Raw genomic sequence first — 14,179 nt, 5'->3', positions numbered from 1 at the left:
GCAAGTCAGTTAAGAACAAGTTCTTATTTTCAATGATGGCCTAGGACCAGTGGGTTAACGGCCTTGTTCAGGGGCAGAATGACAGATTTTGACCTTGTCAGCTCGGGGTATTCAATCTTGTAACCTTTGGGTTGCTAGGCCAACGCTCTAACCACTAGGCTAACGAAAGGTTGCTGGCTCGAATCCCCGAGCTGACAAGGTAAAAATCTGTCATTCTGCCCTGAATAAGGCAGCAAACCCAGTGTTCCCAGGTAGGCCGTCATTGTTAATAAGAATTTGTAAAAACAAATTAAATATCCTGTATCCCAGTTTCACAAAACACTATGAACACATGCTCTTTCCATGACAGACTGACCAGGTGAAAGCTTTCATCCCTTATTGATGTCACTTGTTAAATTCGCTTCAATCAGTGTAGATGAATTGGAGGAGACAGGTTAAAGATGAAGGGGAAGAGACAGGTTAAAGATGAAGGGGAAGAGACAGGTTAAAGATGAAGGGGAAGAGACAGGTTAAAGATGAAGGGGAAGAGACAGGTTAAAGATGAAGGGGAAGAGACAGGTTAAAGATGAAGGGGAAGAGACAGGTTAAAGATGAAGGGGAAGAGACAGGTTACAGCTGAAGGGGGGGAGACAGGTTAAAGATGAAGGGGAGGAGACAGGTTAAAGAAGGATTTTGAAGCTTTGAGACAGATTGTGAACGTGTGCCATTCAGAGGGTGAACTATCAAGAGAAAATGTTTTAAGTGCCTTTGAACGGGATATGGTTGTAGGTGCCGGACGCACTGGTTTGTGTCAAGAACTGCAACGCTGCTGGGTTTTTCATGCTCAAAAGTTTCCTGTGTGTATTAGGAACGATCCACCACCCAAAGGACATCCAGTCGACTTGACACAACTGTGGGACGCATTGAAGTCAACACGGGCCAGCATCCCTGTTGAACAATTTCAACACAAAGTCCATGCCCTGATGAATTGAGGCTGTTCTAGGGGCAAAAGGGGTGTTCATCTCAATATTCGGAAGGTGTTCTTAATGTTTTGTACACTGTATATTGGGCTATTTAAAGACATGTTAGGGAAAACAAATACACTTTTAGTATTTTATTGAAACATACATGTATAGTGTATACACACATTTTACTTGCACCAGGTTTTCATAAAATATTGACATGATCTGTCAAACAGTTCACCTTAAAGTATAGTGAACATTATGCAGCAGAAAGAACGTTTTCATCTGCAAAGTCGAAGCAGTTACAGACTGGTAAGTATTTTACTAATACAGGTTTACTTTGTAGTTTTATATACAACAGAAGTTATTGGACAGATAGCGGCTATGATTGCACCAGGAGCAATAATAGAGCAAAGTTTAATTTTGTACAGATTGCAACAGCATTTTAAATATTTGTACAGTTCACAAGAAGAAAATTACAAACAGTATTAAGCATTATGTGTGTCTTGAACCAAGAGCTATATTCCTACAAATGAACGATTAATGGGTTGAAGGTCTTTGATATACCTGACATGCTTAGACGCTCTAATAATAACGTTATGACTGGTTGCTGAATACCGCAACAAGCTAAACCTCTGACAGGGTCCTGTCGTCATGCACACGGCTGATCGAACAATGATCATTTAGTGTGCCACCGTAGACAACACAAATAACACAGAGTTCACCAACAGTCGGAAACACAAGTCACTCACTCTGATTCAACACCACCGGCCATCCTACACAAGGCCACACATCTACCAAGGCAGCACTTTTAAACATTAACACCACACATACACCATACAGTATTCATGTATCAAATGCAAGACTTACTCAGTGAGAACACTATCGTCTCCCTCCTCTGAGCTTTACTTGCCTCCTGAGTTGTTGCAAATTGGACACCTCCCTTTAACATGGATGGATATGAACAACTCTGTAGACAACATCCAAGCAACAGATCTCCAATACAGTATCTGCAGTTAAAGTGTTCTGTGCAAAGTATGAGGGGGGAAGCTTTGGCTAAGTCATTTCAACCATCTATTGTTATAAGCCTTGTGAGGGGAAATGTCTTACCCACTTGTCCTACAGTATAATGTACTGGAAAAACATTTCCAGATAGAATGAGTTGCAGTTTAACATTTACCATTGATTTTGGAAGGAAAGTGATCTTGAAGTCCAGGATCCTCACTGTCATTCCTGCAACCCATTTTTTCAAATATTCCACTGTACTTTACAGTGCACTCCATGACCAAAGTTCTCTCAATACCTTACTAGTCGCATTGCTTTTAAATACTCTACACACTCAAAGGTAGCCAAATAAGACTGCATTTCAGGTCAGACAGCCCTAAGGAAGCGAAAATGTAAACGCTTGCTTTGCAAAAATAAAGTCAACTCACTAATTATGGGTTAAACATACAGTAGAAATAGCTGTCCTTCCTTATAAAAAATATAGTGATTTCTTTGTCAACAGTTCTTGGATTATTTGCAGGAGATTGCTGAGGGAGGGAGGGGATGGGCAGGCTGGAGGAGCGTGGCAGTGCTGCTGAGCAGGAGGGAGGGGCTAGTCAGGGGTCGGTGGCGGAGGAGATGCCCCAAATAACAGGCTGTCCCTCTCAGTGCCTGCAGACAGTTAGGATAGCTGCCCTTAGTGGATGTTGAGGTTGTTAAAGTGATCGAATGTGGCTCCCAAGGCCCAACTTGTTTCAACGTTGTTCACCTTCTTGGCAAGCTGTGGAGCAGAACAAAAAACGATGTTTGTTAAGTTTCGACTTATTAACGTCTTGGTGCCTGTCCCCTACCTTTGTGCCCAGTGACCTGTTCCTGTCTCACCTGCAGCATTGTGTTGTCCTTGAAGCCAAAGCCCTCCTTCAACAGGCAGGTGATATATGTCATATCCATGCAGAGGAAGGGACTGATGGGACGGTACTTGGTCATCTTGTTGCACACTGAAAACAAATCAGGTAGGCACTACGTTAACAACAAATCACAAAGGGCAGAGAGCACTGTGATAGAAATATTATGTATTCACCTTATTTGGTGGATATTTAACAATTATTTACTTAACAGTAACATAGTTCTGTCCTGCTAATGCTGAGTTTTATGACGACAGCACGCGTGGGCATATTTTGAGACATCTTGTATCATGTCTCATGTGGGGTCAAGCAGCAGACAACCTCTAACCTGTACACCACATGATAGAAAGCTGGTCATCTTGTTTGGTTTATTTGGTTTGTTTAGCTGACTGAGAAAGGGGGTGTGAGAAGAGTCAAGTGCTGAGGGTCTGCACATGTTGGTGATTCTGGGGATGGGTGGCAGAGTCAACAGACTAGCTGTACACAGTGTGTCTCTCTCAGGCTCAGCCCCCAGGTCAGTTTGGTGTTGTGTGGCTGTCAGGTACGAGAGAGAGAGACCACAGCTGCCCAGGTCAACTGCCTGCCAACCTGCCCAACACCTGACGACCTGCCCAACGCCTGACGTGTTCATCGAGACCATATGACTGTTTTCGCAATGCAAACAGACTTTACATAACACACCAACTCGTTCCTGCTAGCTGTAAATCTAGCACAGGCATTTATTGAGCCACGCGCTCTAACAGTACCAAGGCTATATGTCAATCTAACGTGCCAGAGCACTTTCCACATCAGATTACTGTAAATGGTGTGTAAATGAGTTAAATAGATAAATGTCAATGTGTATGTAAAATATCAACATATTTGTTTATGCTCTGAGAACAGTTATGAATCAGACATTTCATCTGATGGTCCTTGGTTATATTGGAAATGGCAGACGAAAGTGCCAATGTTCCAGGTTAGGTTACAGTAGTGCCAAGATGTTTGGGCATAAACAAGGTTGAGTGTTTGTGTGAGTTAGAACAGCGTGTATTTTTACAGCAAGATTTTGTGGTGAGGAACTGATGTTTTGTAAGGCCCGTGAGATTATTGAGTCTAACATGCAAATAAGCACCAACATTTCTTGTTTGTACACTGTGTACTGCATCAATATAGTCAACATGTTTCTGAGGGGGGGGAAAGCCTAGCACTCACCTTCTTTGGCTCTCTTCTTGAAATCCCTGACTTCTACCATGCCACCGCGACTACCATCTGGAAAGCAAAACACTTATTCTCATCTGCAACAACAGCTGTCTTTTCAGTTTTCCAAGCAAATCCTAAAAACTGCAGTTAAATGTATTTGAGGAGAAAATAACTAAACATTTTTTTTATAAAAAAAAAAAAAACTTGAATCCTTTCATATCATTATGAGGTTTAACTGGATGCTTTCTGAATGGTGGTTTTGTATCCGTCCTGGTCTGTGTCTACTCACCGATGAGGCCTGACTCCACAGCTCTGTCGAAGTAGTAGGAGAAGGCATAGAAGATGCTGCTGCCCTTCACCTCAAACGGCTGGTGCACGATGCCTTTCACCACCCTCATCACCTCATAGTAACACAGCTTGTAACCTGCATAGCCTGGAGAGACACACAGATAACATCAAAATAATCATTACTATCTATCACAAACTGTACTGAATCTTCAAGGCAGGTATCATAAAAGTATAGAGCTTCATGACAACATAACACTCAAGTCAATTGTTAACAAGTCAGAATAATTTTAAATTGGCACCAACAATAAAAGCTTTATTTTCAAATGAGAGTAAAATACCTGAGTTTGCTGAATGCTTGTGGTGGAATGCACTGGGAGAACCCGGAGCATCTTTATGAGATCAAAATGGGGTTGAGGCTATGGGCTCTCCAGGGCTCTACACTAGAAAAACCCCAAAAGGATACTTTCACAGCACCCTTGGATTGGTTTGTTGGTTACAACCGGGGAAACCAAGTGCTGACAAGAGTAGCACACGCCTGTTGGGTTATCTATTTTTACCACATAATTGTAAGCGGTCAACATCAAGCCTCTCCTTACACAGAAAAATTACAGCTCGGGGACTAACCCAGTATCTTTTGGCTCCATGACCGTGGTATGGGAGTGTTGCATTATTTGCGGAGTTAACTGACAATTTTCCTCTCATTTAAACACAAGGTTTGCTCTATTATAACTGTTTAAAGTCTGCATGCAGAGAGAAAGAATGACAAGACATGCATTCTGCACTGTCCAGTGGGAAAATGTTCTCAACTCAGACTGAACTAAACTCTAACATTGCGCTCTGAGACTGAATAATTTATTTATAGTTTTGAGGATTATAAAAAATAAAATATTATTGAAATTCTTGTGCTTACCGTCAGGAATTCCGCTAACTTTGTAGGTGATTCCACCAAAAGTCCAGTCCTCTCTGAACTTCTTGGGTAGACAGGAACTTGTGAAAACTTTCCAATCCAGACCTGAAAGAGTAAACCAGATTGGTTATTGCATTGTCCCCAACGAGGATGACAGTTAAATAGTGTGTCTGATTTATAGAAATCTTGTGTGTCTTGCAGCATTATACAAATATATTTATCCAGCCTGAGCAGATGAATGACTGCAGTTGCCTAGCTTGAATAGCTAAGCAAATACTGTATGACAATTCAAATTACCATCAGCCCCCAAAGCCCCAAGAGTTGCCAACCGAGCCGCTACAAGTCCATTTCCAAGGTAGCTGAATGAGGACAGATATTCAGAATACATTCATGACAATGCCAAGGTAATGTGAGTATGCTGTTTTCATTGCATGCCAGGATATACAATGAGTATACAAAACATTAAGAACACGTGCTCTTTCCATGACGTAGGTGAATCCAGGTGAAAGCTATGATCCCTTATTGATGTCACTTGTTAAATCCACTTCAATCAGTGTAGATGAAGGGGAGGAGACAGGTTAAAGAAGGTTTTTTAAGCTTTGAGACAGTTGAGGCAAGGATTGTGTGTGTACCATTAAGAGGGTGAATGGTCAAGACAAAATATTTAAGTGCCTTTGAATGGGGTATGGTAATAGGTGCCAAGCGCAACGGTGTGTCAAGAACCACAACGTTGCTGGGTTTTTCACGCTCAACAGTTTCCTGTGTGTATCAAGAATGGTCCACCACCCAAATGGCATCCAGGCAACTTGACACAACTGTGGGAAGCAATGGAGTCAACATGGGCCAGCATCCCTGTGGAACACTTGACACCTTGTAGAGTCCATGCTCCAACAAATTGAGGCTGTTCTGGGGGCAAAAGGAAAATGTACAACTTGTAGTGTGTTTGAGTTTAAAAAAGGCTTCTGAAGTTTGTAATTTCCACTTTGAAATTTCCAACTTGATTTTCCTTTACGAAAAATGTATCAACCCCTACAAAAATGTCCATTAATTGTAATCCACATAATAATTCACATTTCCTGTTGCAGCATGATTATTTTCCTGCAAAATGAAATCTGTACTATAAATACTGCACCAATGCTTGTTTACTCACCTGTGAGTATAGAGTTGTAGAGTGTGGTTGAACATGTTGATGTTGGCAATGTAACTGGCTGGGGCAGTGAAAACTGTTTTCTATGTGTACAGAGAGAGGGGTTGAGTAATGTCTAATTAAATAGCAATGGTTATCTAAATCTTTGTAAAACATCAGTGGAGTTCAGTTGAACATTTACCTTTGATTTTGGAAGGAAAGTGATTTGGGTAGATCCTCCACCCAAGTCCAGGATCCCCACTGTTTTCCTGGTCTTGGCATACAAGTGACCTAAAGCAAACAGATGGAAAGTCAAACACACAGAATTGGAAATAGAAAACTATAGACAGGATTCTATCCATCATCAACATTATAAACAGAAAGTAGAACATACAGGTACTGTACATTGACCACATACTGCATTTAGAATTCATTCATTTTCCAACCACCCGTTTGAGACAAAAACAGGCATTCTAATAGATACAGTTGAAGTCGGAAGTTCACATACACCTTAGCCAAATGCATTTAAACTCGGTTTTTCATAATTCCTGACATTTTATCCTTGTAAAAATTCCCTTTCTTAGGTCAGGTAGGATCACCACTTTATTTTAAGAATGTGAATAATAGTAGAGAGAATGATTTATTTCAGCTTTAATTTCTTTCATCACATTTCCAGTGGGTCAGAAGTTTATATGCTACCAAATACTAATTGAGTGCATTACCTTTAAATTGTTTAACTTGGGTCAAATGTTTTGAGTAGCTTTCCACAAGCTTCCCACAATAAGTTGGGTGAATTTTGGCCCATTCCTCATGACAGAGTTGGTGTAATTGAGTCAGGTTTGTAGGCCTCCTTGCTCGCACACGCTTTTTCAGTTCTGCCCACAAATTTTCTATGGGATTGAGGTCAGGGCTTTGTGATAGCCACTCCAATACCTTGACCTGGTTGTCCTTAAGCCATTTTGCCACAACTTTGGAAGTATGCTTGGGGTCATTGTCCATTTGGAAGACCCATTTGCAACCAAGCTTTAACTTGTCTTGTCTTGAGAGGTTGCTTCAATATATCCACATAATTTCCCCCTCATGATGCCATCAATTTGGTGAAGTGCACCAGACCCTCCTGCAAAGCACCCCCACAACATGATGCTGCCACCCCCGTGCTTCACGGTTGGGATGGTGTTCTTCAGCTTGCAAGCGTCCCCATTTTTCCTCTAAACATAACGATGGTCATTATGGCAAAACAGTTCTATTTTTGTTTCATCAGACCAGAGGACATTTCTCCAAAAAAAGTATGATATTTGTCCCCATGTGCAGTTGCAAACTGTAGTCTGGCTTCTTCCTTGCTGAGCGGCCTTTCAGGTTATGTCGACATAGGACTCGTCTTACTGCGGATATAGATACTTTTGTACCTTGTACAAGGACCTTTGCTGTTGTTCTGGGATTGATTTGCACTTTTCGCACCAAAGTACGTTCATCTCTAGGGGACAGAACGCGTCTCCTTCCTAAGCGGTATGATGGCTACGTGGTCCCATGGTGTTTATACTTGCGTACTATTATTTGTACAGACGAACATGGTACCTTCAGGCATTTGGAAATTGCTCCCAAGGTTGAACCAGGCTTGTGGATGTCTACAATGTTTTTTCTGAGGTCTTGGCTGATTTCTTTTGATTTTCCCATGATGTCAAGCAAAGAGGCACTGAGTTTGAAGGTAGGCCTTGAAATACATCCACAGGTACACCTCCAATTGACTCGAATTATGGCAATTAGCCTAACAGAAGCTTCTAAAGCCATGACATTTTCTGGAATTTTCTAAGCTGTTTAAAGGCACAGTCAACTTAGTGTATGTAAACTTCTGACACACTGGAATTGTGATACAGTGAATTATAAGTGAAATAATCTGTCTGTAAAAAATTGTTGGAAACATTACTTGTGTCATGCACAAAGTAGATGTCCTAACCGACCTGCCAAAACTATAGTTTGTTAACAAGAAATGTGTGAAGTGGTTGAAAAACGAGTTTTAATGACTCCAACCTAAGTGTATGTAAACTTCCGACTTCAACTGTATACAGTACCAGTCAAAAGTTTGGAAACACCTACTCATTCAAGGGTTTTTCTTTATTTTTACGATTTTCTACATTGTAGAAAAATAGTGAAGACATCAAAACTATGAATGAACACATATGGAATCACGTAGTAACCAAAAAAAGTGTTAAACAAATAAATATATATTTTATATTTGAGATTCTTCAAAGTAGCCACCTTTTGCCTTGACAGCTTTGTGCACTCTTGTCATTCTCTCAACCAGCATCACCTGGAATGTTTTTCCAACAGTCTTGAAGGAGTTCCCACATATGCTGAGCACTTGTTGGCTGCTTTTCCTTCCCTCTGCAGTCCAACTCATCCTAAACCATCTCAATTGGATTAAAGTTAGGTGATTGTGGAGGCCAGGTCATCTGATGCAGCACTCCATCACTCTCCTTCTTGGTCAAATAGCCCTTACACAGCCTGGAGGTGTGTTGGGTCATTGTCCTGTTGAAAAACAAATGATAGTCCCACTAACCAGATGGGATGGCGTGTCGCTGCAGAATGCTGTGTTAGCCATGATGGTTAAGTGTGCCTTGAATTCTAAATAAATAAAGACAGTGTCACCAGCAATGAACCCCCACACCATCACACCACCTTCACCATGCTTCATGGTGGGAATCACGCATGCGGAGATCATCCTTTCGCCTACTCTGCGTCTCACAAAGACATGACGGTTGGAACCAAAAATCTCAAATTTGGACTCATCAGACCAAAGGACAGATTTACACTGGTCTAAGGTCCAATTCTTCATGTTTCTTGGCCCCAGCAAGTCTGTTCTTCTTATTGGTGTCCTTTAGTAGTGGTTTCTTTCAGTAATTCAACCATAAAGGCCTGATTCACTCAGTCTCCTCTGAACAGTTGATGTTGAGATGTCTCTGTTACTTGAACTCTGTGAAAGTTGTATTTGGGCTGCAATTTCTGACGCTGGAAACTGTAATGAACTTATCCTCTGCAGCAGAAGTAACTGAGTCTTCCTTTCCTGTGGCTGTCCTCATAAGAGCAAGTTTCATTATAGCGCTTGATGGTTTTTGTGACTGCAAACTTTCAAAGTTCTTGAAATTTTCCGCATTGACTGACCTTCATGTCTTAAAGTAATGATGTACTGTCGTTTCTCTTTTCTTATTTGAGCTGGTCTTGCCATAATATGGACTTGGTCTTTTACCAAATAGTGCTATCTTCTGTGTACCACCCCTACCTTGCCACAACATAACTGATTGGCTCAACAGCGTTAAGAAGGAAAGAAATTCCACAAATTAACTTTTAACAAGGCACACCTGTTAATTAATATGCATTCCAGGTAACTACCTCATGAAGCTGGTTGAGAGAATGCCAAAAGTGTGCAAAGCTGTCATCAAGACGAAGACTGGCTACCTTGAAGTATCTAAAATATATTTGGATTTGTTTAACACTTTTTTGGTTACTACATGATTCCATATGTGTTATTTCATAGTTTTCATGTCTTCACTATCATTCTACAATGTAGAAAATGGTCCAAATAAATAAAAACCCTTGAATGAGTATGTGTGTCCAAACATTTGACTGGTACTGTAGGTCTGTGGCCACCAAGAGAAAGGCGGCGGCTATCATTTTGGCCATAGGATAGGTTTTAAAAGAAATGTTACACTAACTCTGTGTAAAAAGTGAGGGAATATTGCATCCCATCGTGACCAGATGGTGGCCAACATTCAAGACAGTCAGACAGGAGACTTGCACTGCTCTACAACTGTGTACAGTGTTTAAACCTCAGAAATGACCCCCCTGACCATTAACACCACCTTAACAAAACATGAGCAATGTCTTACCTGTCAAAAAGTTCACTGTTACCCAGGCCAGGACTCCTACAAGAGAGAGTAGATGGAGAGTGTATGAGGTAAACATTCACTTGAGCCCAAATCATATGCAATTGTTGCCTTTGTAATCGTGTTGTTGGAAGTACTGATACATATTGCCATTTGAACACATGCAGTTCAGAGACTGTCAGTTAAGATATTGGAGGTTATACTAGTTTTCATTAATTTAGCAGCTGTTACATTAGCCATATTTGTCTGACATGGATAGACCAACCCAGGTCATTACTACTGTCTCAGAGCTCAGGTTATGGCTCTCATAAAGTGAGGCTAATGAATTGCACATCTGATGAAACAGGAGTTGTTGCGGGTGTCTTAATGAGTGATGTGGAGGATCACTTAATATTGAGTGTGGGAAGGACAACCCAGACAAGGTTATTTAATTGCTCTATGAGGTAGCGATAGAGCTCTTATAAACACGTTACTAGGACAGTGTTCGGCGATACCAACCACCTGGTTTGACAATACTGCAGCGTTTAGCTAATCTAAACAATGTCTACAGTTTTCCTCTTTACCAACATACCCACGATACCACAGTACCATAAAAGAAAATGAAAGACAAATGTTTGTGACACCAACAAAGTGACATACCTTCATTTGTTCCATTCATTATGGAGACACTGTTGTTCGGTACAAAGAAGGGGGACTCGTCAAAGACTTCCCGAACCTACGGAGACAATTTATGATGACAGTGCATATTAATAAAGATCATGATGAATAAAGACAATAAGAAAATAAAAATAGATACTTGTTATCTCAAGACTCAGGAATTGTTATTAGGCACATTTGGCTGAGAATGGCGGAATGCAAAACCACAAGCATGGCTAGAGTAGCCGCACTAATTTAATAAACCAAATGACATATTCCACTACTCCAGACGACCCCAAAACAGCAGTTTCTTTGCATAGTGATCGCCACCTCGAAGTGGGTAGACTCCCCCCCCCCCCCCCAGTTTTTTCAAGAACACTTGTAAGCACTTAGCAGTTTCATGTCCCGATCCTTGGCAGGACCTGTCATCCCTGTGCCAAACTAACTGAGGGGAGAGAAAACGTGCCTCACCTCATCCAGCAGAGCATTAGCCTTCTCCTTGGGCAGGAGGCGGAGCCCGGCCGTGGCTTTCAGGACCACCGGGGTCTGCTTCCACTTGTCCTCTGGCACCGTCTTCTTGGCCACTTTCAGCAGCGCTCTGATCGTGTTCCCACCCTGAATGGGATAAAAGGCATTAACAGATGAGCATGGTCTCCACTGGGACACTCAAATCACAGCCGTGACCAAAAGGGCTGATATAGATATTTCAATATAGATATTTCAACGTATTCAGTTGATTAAAGGGTTGATATGTTTGTCCACATAGGACTTCACATCGTCTGGTTTTTAAGATGTAGATCCCAAGACAGTAAATATCAGACTTAAGTGACAGCTTCAGTAGAATCAGTTCATGTAATTGCATGGTCTACATCGCAATGCCTAAATGAGAAAATGATAGACATGATACATACCTCTTCAGGCTTATCTTTATAGGCAGACAGACCAGGCTTCACCGCATGATACATCTCATTGTCCAGAACTGGCAGCTCAACTAAAAAGACAAAAAGTAGATGGAGAGAATGCATTCAATTTTCAAACAAGACATAAATATTTGAAATGTGTGAAATAACAGAACTCTGTTGCATTAATGTGTGCTTTGAAATGTGCTTTGTTGCCTCAATCATTGCTATGCTTTACAATCACTGATGTTAAAGGTAAAGTAAATACAAAAACAGCAAATCAAAGTCCATTATTAGAGGTTCGTTTTTAGGGATTTCGGCCACACTAACAGATGATTAAAACTACAACTCAGCTGCCTCTTGGTTCGGTCTTGCCCATGATTACTCTCTCCCCATGCTGACGGCACATGTTTGCCTTTACACCACAGAGCCAATGACCCAACGGCAAACATATGGGAGACAGCTGAATGTAAACCCCTATTGGCTCCTGGGACTAAGCTAAGGCTGAGAGATACTGAATGAAATACACAGAAAAAGAGAGAGAAAACACTCACCTGGGTCTTTCTGGATAAATGTGTAGATGTGGATCCGGGTGCCTGTGCTCCCAGCATCGAACATGATCCCATAGAAAGTGCGGCTGAGGTTGACAGGATGGGAGACCTCAAGCAAGACCTCAGGCAAGACTTTGGGCACGACTTCGAGCAGGAGGTTTTCGGGCAGGAGGTTTTCCATGTTAGCAGAGTGTTCGTGGTGGACTGTCTGGCGAGGATGGTAGGTTGCCTTCACTTGGAAGTTCCAAGCCAGAACCGACATTGACATTACTGTCAGGAGAAGCATCTGAAGAGCCATCTTTTTTTAACACCCAAAGAAACAATGATGCTTTTGTAAAAGCTAAAACACTTTACTCTATGGATATACAGTAAGAGTCAAACTGTGCCTTATTCAATATAGTATTCTTCAGAGGAGCAGCACAAAATGCAGTGGCAGCAGCTTGCAGAGGTGATGAGAGACAACCGGAGAGGCAGAGACAGTGTGGGTAGCAATGCACATTCAGGACTGTCTGGTCATCTGTTTATAGTATATAAAGACATACGGGCTTGGCACTGGGCCACACCATGACAAGTCATCCACCAATCCTGTTGCGTTCCATCTAGGTTCCTTCAGGAGTATCCCCTCTGAAAGAGCAGGGTACTGACTATCTGCTTACCAGCAGCAATTATTTTTCTCTCTCTTCATCTTTTGTGTGCAAGCTGGAGCCAAAAATCCCCCTAAGTGAAGAAAGAAAGAGGATCTATCAAGACATCAAAATGACTGGCTTGTAGAAATTTGAAGCAATTGTCTTAAAATAAATGTTATTGGTGTATTTAATTAAGACTTACAGGCAAGCTTGTCGATTACTACAATTCCTTCCCTGCACAAAGTAGCCTATTACTCATATTCGTCTTAATTTCTTGTATTGCCCGTCTTGACTTGGGCTGTCAGGTAGTAGTAACCTGAGGTAGTAACCTGACAGGAGGTAACCTGAAGTAGTAACCTGACAGGAGGTAACCTGAGGTAGTAACCTGACAGGAGGTAACCTGAGGTAGTAACCTGACAGGAGGTAACCTGAGGTAGTAACCTGACAGGAGGTAACCTGAAGTAGTAACCTGACAGGAGGTAACCTGAGGTAGTAACCTGACAGGAGGTAACCTGAGGTAGTAACCTGACAGGAGGTAACCTGAGGTAGTAACCTGACAGGAGGTAACCTGAAGTAGTAACCTGACAGCCCAGGGCAAGACAGGCAATACACCTTTCTCTATATATGTATAAGTCATTGTATGTGTGTATCATATTCCGAACCAATAATGACATGTGAAAATTACCACATAAAAACATAAGCTGCAGACCTTTAAACCCAACCAACCTTTCATACGAGATGTGCTGATGCAACTTGCACTCCAACTGGCATAAATGCTGAAAGAATGAAAGCAATAATCTCACTCCCACTCATCCCTGTGCTAACCACAAGCTTTCCTAGGAAATAATATTTAAAGGCATGTTTCACAGGAGAAACCATGAAAAGCATGGAGTAGCTGTTTTCAGTTTTAGCTGGGTGGTTGGCAAGGTGTCATTAACCAGTCTATCAGCAAAAATATTCTAATGTACTGTAATGTTCAGAGTTTCTGGTTTCTAGGAGGGAGGGAGGCAATAACAATGTGCTACTGCAGCTCAGCAAAGAGGCCCTGCTAACTCAGAGACCTCATATGAACTTAGCTTTGCACCAGAGTGGGATTTCCTTCACTCAGTCCCCACGAGAAGCTGCAGCAACAGTAAACAAAGACAGGGCTGAAACAGGTAGAATTTGTATATTTCTAGAGACTGCAGACCTGCTGAACTGGTATCACCCAACTCAGCTCCTGCTAACAGGTTCACCACACAGTCACACACAGGGTG

At 41.7% G+C, this 14,179-nt stretch overlaps 1 protein-coding gene across 1 annotated transcript; it reads right to left on the bottom strand.

The window, feature by feature from the left end:
* Positions 1 to 1,078: 1,078 nt before the first annotated feature.
* LOC110505564 (ectonucleoside triphosphate diphosphohydrolase 5) lies at positions 1,079 to 12,943 on the bottom strand. Its single transcript, XM_021584868.3, has 13 exons — positions 12,301 to 12,943; positions 11,759 to 11,838; positions 11,319 to 11,462; positions 10,851 to 10,926; positions 10,215 to 10,250; positions 6,533 to 6,621; positions 6,355 to 6,434; positions 5,502 to 5,563; positions 5,208 to 5,309; positions 4,299 to 4,442; positions 4,022 to 4,078; positions 2,808 to 2,923; positions 1,079 to 2,706 (listed from the first exon to the last, which is right to left on the bottom strand). Exons 1-13 carry the CDS (start codon positions 12,593 to 12,595, stop codon positions 2,623 to 2,625), a joined length of 1,365 nt encoding a protein of 454 aa, XP_021440543.2. The 5' UTR covers positions 12,596 to 12,943; the 3' UTR covers positions 1,079 to 2,622.
* Between the last annotated feature and the right edge of the window lie 1,236 nt (positions 12,944 to 14,179).

Source organism: Oncorhynchus mykiss, chromosome 25 (assembly GCF_057628025.1).
Source record: "Oncorhynchus mykiss isolate SJ-2025 chromosome 25, ASM5762802v1, whole genome shotgun sequence".
Classification (NCBI taxonomy): domain Eukaryota; kingdom Metazoa; phylum Chordata; class Actinopteri; order Salmoniformes; family Salmonidae; genus Oncorhynchus; species Oncorhynchus mykiss.
The sequence above is the reverse complement of the archived record's forward strand: the minus strand, read 5'-3'. Positions and strand labels throughout refer to the sequence as shown.

Excerpts from the sequence above, each read along its gene's own strand:
- LOC110505564 (XM_021584868.3), bottom strand. The coding sequence starts at position 12,595 with ATGGCTCTTCAGATGCTTCTCCTGACAGTAATGTCAATGTCGGTTCTG. Across the intron at positions 11,463-11,758 it reads ATAAAGATAAGCCTGAAGAG|GGTGGGAACACGATCAGAGC; the intron begins GTATGTATCATG and ends TATCCCATTCAG. Across the intron at positions 6,622-10,214 it reads AACAGTGAACTTTTTGACAG|GTCACTTGTATGCCAAGACC; the intron begins GTAAGACATTGC and ends TGTTTGCTTTAG.